At 46.9% G+C, this 12,992-nt stretch overlaps 1 protein-coding gene across 1 annotated transcript; it reads left to right on the forward strand.

Moving 5' to 3' along the window:
• Positions 1 to 7,175: 7,175 nt before the first annotated feature.
• BP5553_10697 (uncharacterized protein) lies at positions 7,176 to 7,933 on the forward strand (the record flags this gene model as incomplete). Its single annotated transcript, XM_032019320.1, has 2 exons — positions 7,176 to 7,220; positions 7,274 to 7,933. The coding sequence occupies 2 exons, from the start codon at positions 7,176 to 7,178 to the stop codon at positions 7,931 to 7,933; spliced, it is 705 nt and encodes a 234-aa protein (XP_031864532.1).
• Positions 7,934 to 12,992: the final 5,059 nt, after the last annotated feature.

Below are 12,992 nucleotides of genomic sequence, written 5' to 3' on the forward strand. Positions count from 1 at the left end.
TATGAGTACCCCGATCAAAACCTGCCAACAATGTTACATGCATGCAACAGATTTTATGCTGCCAGGCAGGATCGGCCCAACTCAACCGTAGTTCTCTTCCGATGTGGTAAGGATGATAAACCTTGATGACTTTCATCGAATTTGGGGCGAATCAAACTCAAGAGTACGGTGTGGACACTACACGGTACCTTAGCGGGTATGTATAGCAGCATATAGGTCCCGATAACCTAGCTAGAAGAAAATTCCGTCACATATAGATTCCTTCTTGAAGATTCCATCAACTATGACACCGCAGCGCAGCGAACGACACCGCCATCGTTCATATGAAGTATTTCGTATCAGATGAGTTATTCATTAATATTCAATTTATAAATGCAGAATGAGATGCTTCGCTTGAGCAGTTTGTAGAGACTTTTGGAGGATGGAAGCTCGTAATGGCAGAATCATATTCGAAACAAGAAAGAAAGAAGTCCACCTCAGGCAGGTAGAACGCGAGGCAAACTATAACTGACGTTTGCCTCTATCCGGGATAAGGGGATGCGCAGAAATCCAAACCACTCGGTTGATCACCATTCCCTGAGCACCCGCATACATTCTGAGCGAGTGCGGGCTGAAATAAGCTCAAAATGCAAATTTGGAGCTGGTTGCCTAGTAGTAAGCCCATCAATCTTATTCCCAGACCTCTGTTCCCCATCACTACTTGGTGTTTGGCGGGCTTCATTCTTCAAGGGAATAAAAGCGCTTTTGATAGGCCCTTCTGGCAAATATATAATCAAAAGAAATTTCAAATATTCGAAGAAAAGTATAAATCTTACCATCAAGCTACCTATGTTCCCAGCTATGGAGCCCAAACCCTTGACTTCATGATCATTCCAAATATGCCTATTCAAATTGTCTTTCTCTTGGACACCATTTGGCAATAGCGCATATATGTGATCCGAAAATGAACCGATTAATATGGTAGCCCTCAGTGTTAGGCATCGTATGTTGTTGCATAGTCGTAGGAGTAAAGATATTATACACCGGGGTATTTAGGTAGCGGTTTGATTCCATTAGGGGGTTGCAAGAGTTTGTATTGTAGTCGGTTTTGTGGTTTTCGAAAGAAGAGCTTGAAATGCTAGGAGTTTGTAAAGGGGGGTTGGAATTTTAGGTCCTACTCTTTATTGACTTACAATATGCTGTATCCTACTTATTCGTTAATGTTGTCCGTCCATAAGAAAGTATGATGGGATCGTTTGCATCTTGCGTGTCCGCCATTGAAGCCGCCAGCTTCCATGACGTACTTGGGGCGATACTCACCGCTACTATTTAGATATCGTTCGGCCGCCTTTTGCTGATGAAATCAATAATTCCCCTGGTCGTATTCGGGTGTGAAGGGGGGGAAGAACTCTCCCGGATGATGACCATGCCTACTACATCGCTTCATTCCACCTGGTGCATACTCAGAGCTTGGTGAGGATAGTAGTTCGGATGTGTGGGATAAGTCCAGTCGACGCTTCGTCTCCGAAGATGTCAGAGCTAGTGGCACCTTGAGACGGGCGTCTTAGTGTGATGCAGCAGTGTCACTAGACCCCTCGGATATCGCGCGTTGCGGGAATTTTCAAATATGAAAAGTGTACTTGTGGGTAAATTACGAGCTACCCTAACTGCCGACACAACAAGGCAGTGTCATGCTCTTTGTTGCCTTGTTTCGCCTTACGCAATACAGGCCCAATGGTTGCCTCGGGACCTGGGTAAATACGGAGTTAACCGCTCTAGCACAAGATGCTCAGCTATCTTGATCCTCGTAGATAACTAGAAAATTTGTAGCCAATAGTGTGAGATCTAAACCATGAATCGATAGAATCCTGCATTTGAATGCAATACATAAACAAGTCCACAGCTGAAAGGGCCGTTAGAATTAATATAGGGGAACCTTGTCCAGCGTATATTTCTGCCTGGATGATAAGAAAGCCTGGTATGCCAAGAAAAAAAGAAAACTTAGGGGAGAGCATATTCGCCCCCGTAGGGCTAGCACGATGCTTCCATGGGGCACAACTTGGCAAAGGGGCTGATCCGGGCCACGTGGAAGTGGAGATTGAAATGTTGTGCAGCGCTGACCACCCGTTCGGGTTTCTGTCCCGTCCTCGGGGATACCTCCTGTCACAGACCTTCCCTTCCCTTATGTGGAAGGTGAAATCTCCATCGCACAAGAGTGCTGCAATACCCTGGCGGTCCAACTTCGACAAACTTGTCCCCTGATCCTTTCCAATAAATCTTGTAGTTGCCTAACTGCTAACAGCATAGAATAACAAGGGGATTTGGCTACCAGACCGCATCTAGCCAAGTGCCAAAGAGGCAGATGCAAGAGTACCAGCCATTGAACCTCAGATAAAGCGCTACAAGGAGGAACCGGAGACGCACGCGAAATTAGCATATCGACCGAGAATGGTGTCAACGCTTTCCGGCGATCTTTCTTAATTGTTGATTCAAACCCCTAGCAGAAGCATAGAACTCCGGACGTGCAGTCGCGGCGGCCTGCTGTGACAGTCTGTCGGTAGGTAAGCCCACCCGGTAACACGACTGAGCAATCTTGACAGCAGGGCTGAGAAGAGAGGGAATCTGCAAGGAAGTACGGGGCACAAGGCGAGGATTGTTTGTTTCAAGCTACAGTGGAGTTCTTGCCATTCAATTCAATCTGATAGTCCCGGTGTAGCTAGCCCGGGGTTTGTGGTCGCTCCAGGTGTCTCCACAAGATACTCTCTTGAAATGGCATGTGTGTTAACTCACCGTCTTGCCTAGGGCGATGAATATCCCTGCGGGGCTGGCGGGGGTTTCAGAATGGCTTTATTCTTCCTGAAACTTGGACAAATCGAGAACAGCCTTTGACCGACAGATTTGTGAATCTCGTCCCGCGGCAAACTGGTCATCATCTATTGCGAGGGGATTGGGCGGAATTGTGCCCAAACGAACGTCGTGCATCCCATTATCAATATTTCAGTGGTATTGGAAGAAAGTATCTGAAACAGCATGGGCGATGTCTGCCGTTCTGGAATGCCGTGCAACGTAGTATTGGGGGCCTCGGCGGCCACTTGATGTGGCCTTTTCAACAGAACGAAGAAATTTTCTCCAGTTGCTCTAGCCTTCTTTAGCAGTGAGTAGCAAGGCTTCGCGATGGAGCCATTATTATGCGGATAAACCGGCGAAGGCAGATTGAAAAGTCCACTGTGTTCAAGGCTGGCTTCGCGTTGCGTGGACGTAGTAGACACCTTGAGAGACAGAAGACCCCTTCGGGAAATAATATGCAAAATTCCGGGGATGTATACCCATTTCTGGAGCACGTCTAAACTCTAATATACTGAGTCGCACGAACGGATTTAGGCCAAAATCGGCAATATGTAAGAGTTGGCGGCTCCGCAATAACGTGATGCTTCCAAGTCGGCACATCAACAGATCCGCAAACTAAAAGCAGCAGTCTAGGCGAAATAGCCTATCCGCCCAAAATTGAGTGCACAATATCGGGCACCTGGGTGGGCATCTGCGAAATGTTCTATCAACCTCAAGCTGACTCCTACGCAAAGTGGTAGTAGCCGCTAAACACGGAGTGTCATGTTCGATGTGTTGGCATGGCCCGCAGATATGGCCGCCTGAGCAGCCATCAGATTGGGATTTTATTCCACAAAGACGAGGGGCTTTATCAAGCCTGTTCCATCCAAGACGAGCAGATGACGTGAGATCCCAATGTACCAAAATGCCGTGTCACAACCGAAGCCTGAGTAAACGCACTTGATTTCACTGTGGTGCGGCGAGCACTTACAGCGTTCTAGAAGCATCCCAGAGGACAAGAAGACGCGGACTTCGTACAGCAGAAGGAGCTTGAAACATCAATTTTGATTGAGCTCATTTCCGGCCAGCGGCGAGCATTGGTGATCATAACTGATGATGTGGACCAGGAGGCTCATGTAACCCTAGTTGGGCACTTTCGATGGCGTCCATTATCACGGCCGAGCTGGAGGTATACACCCCTAATCGACGACTTTTTCAAGTAACAGAACAGGACACAGAGGCTATCTTCATTAGACCATTGCTGTTCCTGGGGCAGCTGAAATGACATGTGCGCATGATCTGAAGCTACTCTCAAACGAGATTTCATCGACACCACTTCCAATGGTGCCTGGGAATGCTCTTCCGAATCATGGCCCCTCGCCTGCTGAATACACGGGGCTAACGTTCCTTACACCCATGTTGTTGCTTAACAGACTGATGAAAGTTCAAAATGACTCTTGAGATTAACACGAAGTCCTGATCCTCCGTGGAGCAGAATGATATGGCCTGAATTGCCCAATAGCCCCTGCAGAATGATGAAATTATCAATCCATGACGCCGCCAGACACGCATATTGATGGCCAGCTTTGAGTCCATTGGTACCTTACATGAAGATACCTTGTTGCAGAGACTTCTTGCCGAGAACAAATTTGTCGATTATATGACAATCGCGACCAGCTTCCCCGTCCCAACGCCTTTGACAGCGCATCTTCCCAGGATAGTTCCGCCTGGTGAGGAGCCAAGCGCTGCAGGCTTCTCTTAGTGGAAAGAGCGTGTCAATTCCGGATCCCGGAATCCAACTGTTGGAAACAGCTACAACACGGATTCTAAGACAGCACTGGTCGTATGTGATAGATCAGATTTGGGAGAAGGTTCTTTCCACAAGCATGGATGCCGCGAATACTCGGGTAGAGATTAAATGCGGCAGAAATGAATTGATTTTCTTCATCGGGCCACCCCAAGGTGACAGCCGGTATCGTGCCCTCAAACGGCTTTGAGCAGATACTTACGGGCGCCTATGTGAAAAACGCGTCTTGAAACTTCTTACATGTCGTTCAGGCGACAGGCGCTGTTCGGGGGTTGATCATCGATACAGCTGCAAATTTCAAGGGGGGGGGGACTAGTTCTCTCTGGGATATTAGGGGGAGGCGTGTTCTCCTTAGGATCTCGAAGTGTACTAGGCCGCCTCATGCGTTGCCCAGGGCCCATAGCCCCCAGGTAGCCAATATCATATTTCAGACTCCGTTCGAGAACCCAAGATGTTTCTATTTCTAATGGAGCAGATGCTGCATGGATGGACGGCTGATGCCCCGATCACTGAATCCGAACTTAGCACCGCAACCCAATAACCCGTCCGTTCGCACGTGGTACAGGTCCGGTGTATAGATCTCAGGGAGAGCCACATTGCAGAGCCTGTCGGCGTGCTACCAGTGAGCTGCAAGCCCAGATGCAGGAGCAGGGTACGGCATCATCTGCTGTCGTGCGCCTTGGATCTCGGTTTCCGCGCCCTATACTTCGTATTGAAGGGGGATTCTAATGGCCAAGGCGTATTGGCGAGCGCGAGCGCGAGCGCGAGGAAGGGTGAGGCAGAGTTGTGTTGTTATTATTATGTGTTGTTTTAGAGGTAAAGCTAGACGAAGAGTTGGGGGCCGATGAGACCCAAGGCAACCTATTCGTATAGTTCAGGCGCAGCAGCATAGTAGGCGGTGCCTACGCCCTACATAGGTACGTATAGCGCAGTAACAATAACAATATCGAGGCAGAGTTGACTGAAATGCTTTGCAAGGCGCAGAGCCAATTGTAAGGGAACAGATGCCATAGCTGAGATAATGAGATGAGGATTTCGGCGACGATCCATGATTGCGCAATTTTGCATTGTCCGCTAGCGACCCCTGGGGTCCTCGTACGTACGCTATACCGCATATTGATTACGAACTATATCCTCCCGTCACCATCAACGTCAATGTCAACGTCGACGTCGCCCTCCTCCTCGCCCACCAGTTCCACGGCTCACCTCGGCCGCCATCCATGGCCTGCTGCATTCACAAAGCCCCGGTACAGAATCCCGCAGATCTTGCCTGGCCGCGCGTGGAAGGCGCCAGAACATCCGGGTCTGCAAGCGGACGTCATTGTCATTCAGCTAGCACCAGTTGATGTACTGCCCAAAGGGTGCGTAGCACAAGTACGAGTCTAATATCCGGGCTCCAAATACAAACTGGCCCGCAAAAGCGCCTCCCAAATGCGGCTCGTTTTGAACCGTTTCACATTTAAGCCTAGAGCCCAGTGACCTGGTTTAGCATCACCGTCGCTGCACATCGCCTGGGCATGCTGATCGAGTCTCGGCCGGGCGTTGCGCCATGGGGTGAGTCGTTTGCCGCCCAGTTTCGACGCCGTATGTCGCCGGCAGGTCTTGAAGCATTGACCTTGACATTGATTGCTCTTGTCTCCCGCGTGGAAGCTCGGTGGAATTTGCTCTATTGGGGGCTGAACTCCTTTACTCTGCATACCGACAAGCACGTAGTCGGATTGTCCTTTTCATTTGGAATTTTTTGTTTGTCGAGGGGTTTCCGCTCTCTGAAACGTCCCAGAAACCATGGCCAAAGTGGGTCGAGTAGAACAAGAGATGTCAGGTTGTGTGACTGCGGGAGTGCGGAGATGCCCCTATCTTAAGACGAACCCCCAAGATTCTAGTGGCATCGCGGACGAGGAGGGGCTAGGGGCAATGCTATCAGTAACAGCGCTCCGACAGGTGGTAGCAGCTTTTTAATAGCAAGTACAGTGGCTCCGCCCAGTACCTAGCGGACTAGGTCCCTTGTTTCAACTGCCCAGAACAACGCAATGTTTAATTTTTGATGGCACGGGAACACAAGAACGGAATTGTGATTTACAACTAGTCTGGTTGCCTTGTTAGCCTTATCGGTGGAAGATTGGGCGTACTTCATCCCCAGTGGGCGATACCGTATAAAAGCCTCCTTTGACCGCTACTATGAGCTGGTCATAGAATCGGTCCTCATCTCCAGCACTTGCCGCCCCAGGACTTCTTCATTGGCGTTGAATATATATCTACGATAGCCCAGCGCCATTTTAAAAAACCCTATCCGCTTCCCATTGACACACTTCAACTCGCTTTCACTCACACTATTGGTCACAACTCTCGCTGTGAAATCGTTACCGCTAAAATATTACTATATATCCACGCCAACTCCGCACATACCATATTCCAGGAACTAGATACTTTAGCACTTTAGCCCTACCTTCGTCCATTCAAACCACCACATTATTATTACCCATCCCATATGCGATACGCAGCACGGAACCAAAACAATTCGAAGTCAACCTTAGTTAGACATATCTCACCACGCGATCTCATCATGTCTAATAATTCTAATAACTCCACTCCCTCGACAGAAGCCCAGGTTGGTTCTATAAACCGGTATTGAACCTCCATTTTCAATCATCGACGATTCAGTTACTCAGATTGCTTACAAGTGCTTCCAGTAGCAGTCCTAGTAGTGTGCACCAAGCCGAATCCGCTTCCCAACACATATCTACTCGCAGTTCACCGACTCGAGCTGATCGACAGCATGGAAATAGACGGTCCAGGCGCCATCCAAATTCTGATCCTACCAACCCCCGTGAACAGGCTTACGAGGGCGAATCTCACGGTACCGCTGAGTCTGACGCTTCGGGGCGTGAAACCCGTACTGGAACTTACCCCACCGACCCGAGCTACTACCCACCGTCAACCTTTGACTTTGCACAAAATGCAGTCGCGGATGAGCTCGAGCCCACCATTGAAGAAAACAGCAATGGTGTCTCACCCTCAGCTGCGTTGTACCAAAACGGCAATTATACCAGCCAGCCGGCTTCGAACGGATACCACGGTACCCCACACAATGTCCAAACCCTCAATGGCATAAATGGCGTAATTCAGCAAACTATGGCCGGACAAAATCACTTGATCCAGATGACCCAGGATGCGGGTTTCGAAGAATCCCCAATTGGACGATATTCCATGGACTTCGCTTGCCATGAGCTTATACCTCTTGGAATTCCGTCGCCCCGCATTGGAGAGTACCACCAGGGCCGATATGTCTACAATCAGAATGCCACTGGTGCTCGCCACTGAATATCGCTTGGCAATGTCGAGGTGTCGGTCGCGGCACAAGAGTATGCCGACATGCCAGGTCCAAAATCGCGCTGTCAACGAACAGATATTAGATATGGTTATATGTTTATGATTTGGAAGACTTGGGGCTTACACCTTGGTTTCAGTCTGGGAATTTTCTGGGTACTGTCTGTAGGATCGTACGAGGGTGAAGATTCATAGGTTGCATTACTGTCTTATATTTATCTTTCTCCAAGTTGGCCCCACCTATACACCTGCTACAACAACAGCACCCACACGCTGCGGCCTCTCTCTTTTATTATAGAATACGGGCCATGTTAAAGTCCCCGTCGTTCGCACACAAAGACACAAAAACAGACCGAGCTTTCAGCCACCTATTTAATTATGTACTTCCTAAAATGTAGATCTCTTATCTACCAACTCTTTACAGATAGTTAAAAGCTCCAAATCTCAGACTGCAGGCCAGATATTTTCGTACTAAATCTATTCCCATTAACCCTCTCGATGGCAATAGGTGATTCTCTTGACTTCACAAACAACGATGCCGCCTGAACTTCGAAAAGTCTACCACAGTATACACGTCCTCTAACTCCGTCAGATCGGACATCGCCGACAGATTCCAGAGCCTCATCCGCGGATGCACTTTAGCAGCACCTATGATACACACCCCCACCACACCACCACACCGTCTCCAAATTTCCCCTTTAGGCTTCACCGCTCAGCGGAGTATACACCGAGTACAAACACCAATTCCCGCCATGGTGGATACCAATGAGCGCGCGCGAAAATTTCTCCACTGAGACTTTTGGGACGATTATCCGTTGTGCGCATTGAATTATAAACGATCTTTATATGATGTCTTCCTTGAATTGGCCACATTCTGGTGCCTAGCAGGCTAGTACCCCAGGAATTGGCGATATACAGTGCTACCACAGCAAATAGACCGGACTTCCCGAGTCGGCACATCTTGGCCCTCCTTCCTTCTTTTAGAACGAGTATTTATAAATCAAATAGTCAAATATTACCAACTTAGTGTTAGTCTTTCATTTCCAGTATCATATAGACTTGCAAGTAGTACGTATATCCCTATCCCTGTGCGGTTGTCCCATGCCGATCCACCAGTACCACACCGGTTAGTTTACCGCCCTACTAAGCCTTACCCGCTTTGCCGGGTGGACCGGTGCGGGTTGCAACGGGTAAGCCGGGATCATGGGACTAGTGCGAGTATCTTCCGCGGATAGAACAGGAACAACACCATACGAAGGGAAGCATCAGGAGGTTTTTGGATTTAGTCAATAGTAAACGCAGCGCGATACAAATGTAACTAGAAATCTTGGGGACCGGACATATACCGAAGGGACTAGCCTCTCTACTTCACTTTTAGGAAGTGTAGTAACCATAAAACACATTTTCCATAGGCGGAGCTGTTAAAACAAATCATATCACGTCCCTCCTCTTATATTCAACTAGCTTGGCCTGGTCCCACAAATATTCGCGGGGGAAAAAAGCAAGTGGGTTTAAACAAAAGCAAAGCAATTATATAAAATAAATTTCAGAAGGCCAAAAAGGCAAAAGAGTTCATTGCCCACAGCCAATTAATCTCTGCCGTTTCTATTTTGTCGCTAGACCTAGTTATATTTCTCTTCGATATGAGGTGTCGTGTGACACTTGTGGGGAGTGTCTTAAAGAGCTAGATTGTCGTTAAATGCTTTTTGCTTATTTGGATATATATAGCCTTTCGATGGTGGCGAGGTTGCGCCGAGCGAGCGGTGAAAACTGGCAGATGTGGGTGGTAGAGCTTTTGCTAGTCTTGACTAGCTACCCGATATGAGAGGATATACAGATTACCTTCAATGAAATGTGTGGCTAAATTCCAAGCTGTTCAAACATATATATTTCGATATTGAGGTGTATACTTTGCCAGTTCCTCGTTTTCGACGCATATGTTCATATTATTATGTTTTTCGTTGGGCGCATTCCTTCGCCGTTCGGCCAAATAAGCTAATCGCAATGAGAAATCAAATAAAAATTACTTGGAAGGAAGCCTAGATATACATTTCACAAGTTTATAACTATAACTTAGGGCTTTTCGCTGTAGATAATAGCATACTCATTTTTATTATTGAGAAGCCGAAAGATAATAATAAATCCTTTAATCCTCCTCTGCAAGATTACAATAATCTAAGTTACTGGCCAAAATAGGAGTTGTTTTTTAATCCGACATTTATTATTCAGTTTATAATACTGTTAGTAGTTCTGGATCACAGGGAACTGTATAAATTTATGCTTAGTACTATAAACGTTGCCACTGTTATATACCACTTCGAGGCGTATATGAGCGGATTTATCAAGATCGCCAAAAATAAAACATGATTAGTGTAGTATGAAATTTGGAATAAGTGTAAAATTGTAAAATATCTCTAGTATAAACTCTATAATCAACTTTAGTAGATATAGTATTTACATACGTTCTAAAACAAGTAAATATATAAAATAAATTTACTTAAATAGCGAGTATAGAGTATATATATACCCTTCGTATATCCTTCTATAACGTCTAATTGAAAATAACAAAATAGTAGTAAAAACTCGTAGACTTTACTTCTAATCCTTCTACTTTAGTTACTTTCCTGTCTGTTGTTGTAAATTAAGCGCTGATATTCCTAATCTAAAGATCTATATCTGCAACAGCTTCCAAGCTTAACATCCTTCTCTAGGTGACGAGAACCCGACTGTGCTGAGAAAAATTTAATATTCGGGGATCTCATGCCTCTCCCTCGCGAATATACAATTCTTTACCAAAGCTGAGACTGAGGTTAGCTAGTTTGGGCACTATCTTGTAGAGTCCTTAGCGAAACTGGCTTCCTATCAATCGCAGTTGCGACAGTAGTTTGTGCTACACTACGAGTAGGGAGTACGATGCCCCATTAGATAGATATACTGTAGCATAGCATTAACGTATCAGCACACGTATCAGCACACGTCCAGTCTACTCACCTCGTCCAATTAGCAACAGCCACATGCCAAAGTTTGGCTAGTCTACTTGGTCGTCCACATGCTGACTGACCGTGGTGAGCCACGGGGCTGTCGTCAGTATCACGAGCGCTGGCCTGACTTCAAGAGCATCATTCTATCTCTACTTGCTATGTCAAACTCCTCAGTAGTATCTTCGTGCGCATTGCCGCATGGCGCTCGCTCGTTAGTCGGAGCATCGCCGCATGGGACGATCTCACTGCAGACGGCCGAACCATTCACAAAAAGATTCCCACGTCCATGTTGCAGAAATGCCGTTCCTTGGACGAATTCCTTGCTCGAGGTGGGAAGCCTATAATGCTCTGGTTTTTCCAAAGACGCGATGCCTTCATATCGCAGAAGCGCATGGAAAAGTGGTCGAGCGATAAATTGGACGACTATATCCTCCTACCTGCCACCCAGGGCTGCGTTCTGCGGCGCGATTGCTTTTTCGTCAGCCATTTCTGGGACACGCAGGACCACCCCGACCCCAACGGAGAGTATCTGCGCCTTCATTAGGCTCAACTCGAACCGCAAACATGGTTGTACATTTGGGTAGACTGATCGTGCATGCCTCAGAGTCCACGATCAGTGCCGGAGGAAACGTATTTCCATCGCTCTTTGCAGACCATATCCGGCATCATCCGTAATTGTGGCTTCATGTACTTCTACCCTCCTTTCCAACCGCGCTTGTGGATATTATATGAGATAACTGAGTTTGTACTCACATGCACCGGAGACTTCGAAAAAAAAACACCAGACCTCGTACAGTTTCTGCAGCATATCGATGAGATGCTTGACACAAGCGTGCAAGCTACGTTAGCAAAGCACGGCTATCGCTGCTCTTACGATCGCGATAGGCAGTATCTGACATCTTGGCTGGAACTACTTGTCCTCCTCAAACGATTAATATCCAGCCTTGACAGAATTCGCACTATAATGGACCATTTGACCTGGATTAATACCGCTAAAACTCTACGGTATTATGGATCAGGAGTGCAGTTGAACAGATTTGAAGGGACATTGGTTATCAATGGGGAAATGCATACGTTTACTCCATTTCCGCAATGGGTCAGTACAAGATCTCATGACGTTATTTGGTGCCTGCTTACGGAAACCATTAGGAAGATGGGAAGTACTCATAAAAGTATTCACTTAAGTATATGTGCTATGTGATAATGTGTGTGCATATGCGGTAGTGATGCTTAATAGGCACCTGCCAAGTGCTTCGGCGTTCAATGCTAGAGCCGATGCCAACACTGGAAGCCTTGGAGTCAATCTTTTCGTGCGTTGAGTGCCTTCGCTGGTGGTACAGAATGGGCCAGTTTAATGTAGATCTGTCCTTTTACGGCATGCTGTGTGTTTTCCTAGGATTTGAGTCATACATAGGGACCCACACCCCTAATAGCATAACTGTATCGTTACAGAAGGACAAGTAGCTTGAACCCGCTAGTAGCGTATACTGGCAGAACCAGCATTGACCTGTCAGGGTGATGCCAGAATCAACCTGACTCACTCACGACTTCGGTCAAATAGATTCATGATTATTAGGTGATATTCGAGATTATAATCTCCGTTTGCTCAAAATTGTTCAAAGTGTTCAGGGAGGAGGACACCAATTTGGCTCCTAGCTGTACCCCTGGGTGTTCAGGACTGGTCACAGAACACGACTTACATGAAAGTATAAGAGAGTTTGAGAGTTTGAGCTGCTCAAAGCCGAAGTACATGTTGTTTTCCGCGGCATAGTGGGTTTCACACCCCCCAGGGAGGGACGTTAGTATGGTCATTTAGCAAGTCCAGCTCTAGGTAAAAAAGTAATATCTAAAGCGCTCTAGCTCTGCACAGAGTTTGTTCCATCATTACCATCCCCACTATTAAACCTCTAGTTTGTCACGTCATGTTGAAGCTATGTTGTCCCTTAATATTCTCTCAACGCCACCTGCATAGCTTGCATGTCAAGTTAAATATAAAAAATCGATTGTGATGAAAAGTATCTACTCGACCACTCACTAAATCTACTCATAACAAATTAGTCGTTCCTCTACTG

Source organism: Venustampulla echinocandica, assembly GCF_003357145.1.
Source record: "Venustampulla echinocandica strain BP 5553 chromosome Unknown scaffold_18, whole genome shotgun sequence".
NCBI classification, from domain to species: domain Eukaryota; kingdom Fungi; phylum Ascomycota; class Leotiomycetes; order Helotiales; family Pleuroascaceae; genus Venustampulla; species Venustampulla echinocandica.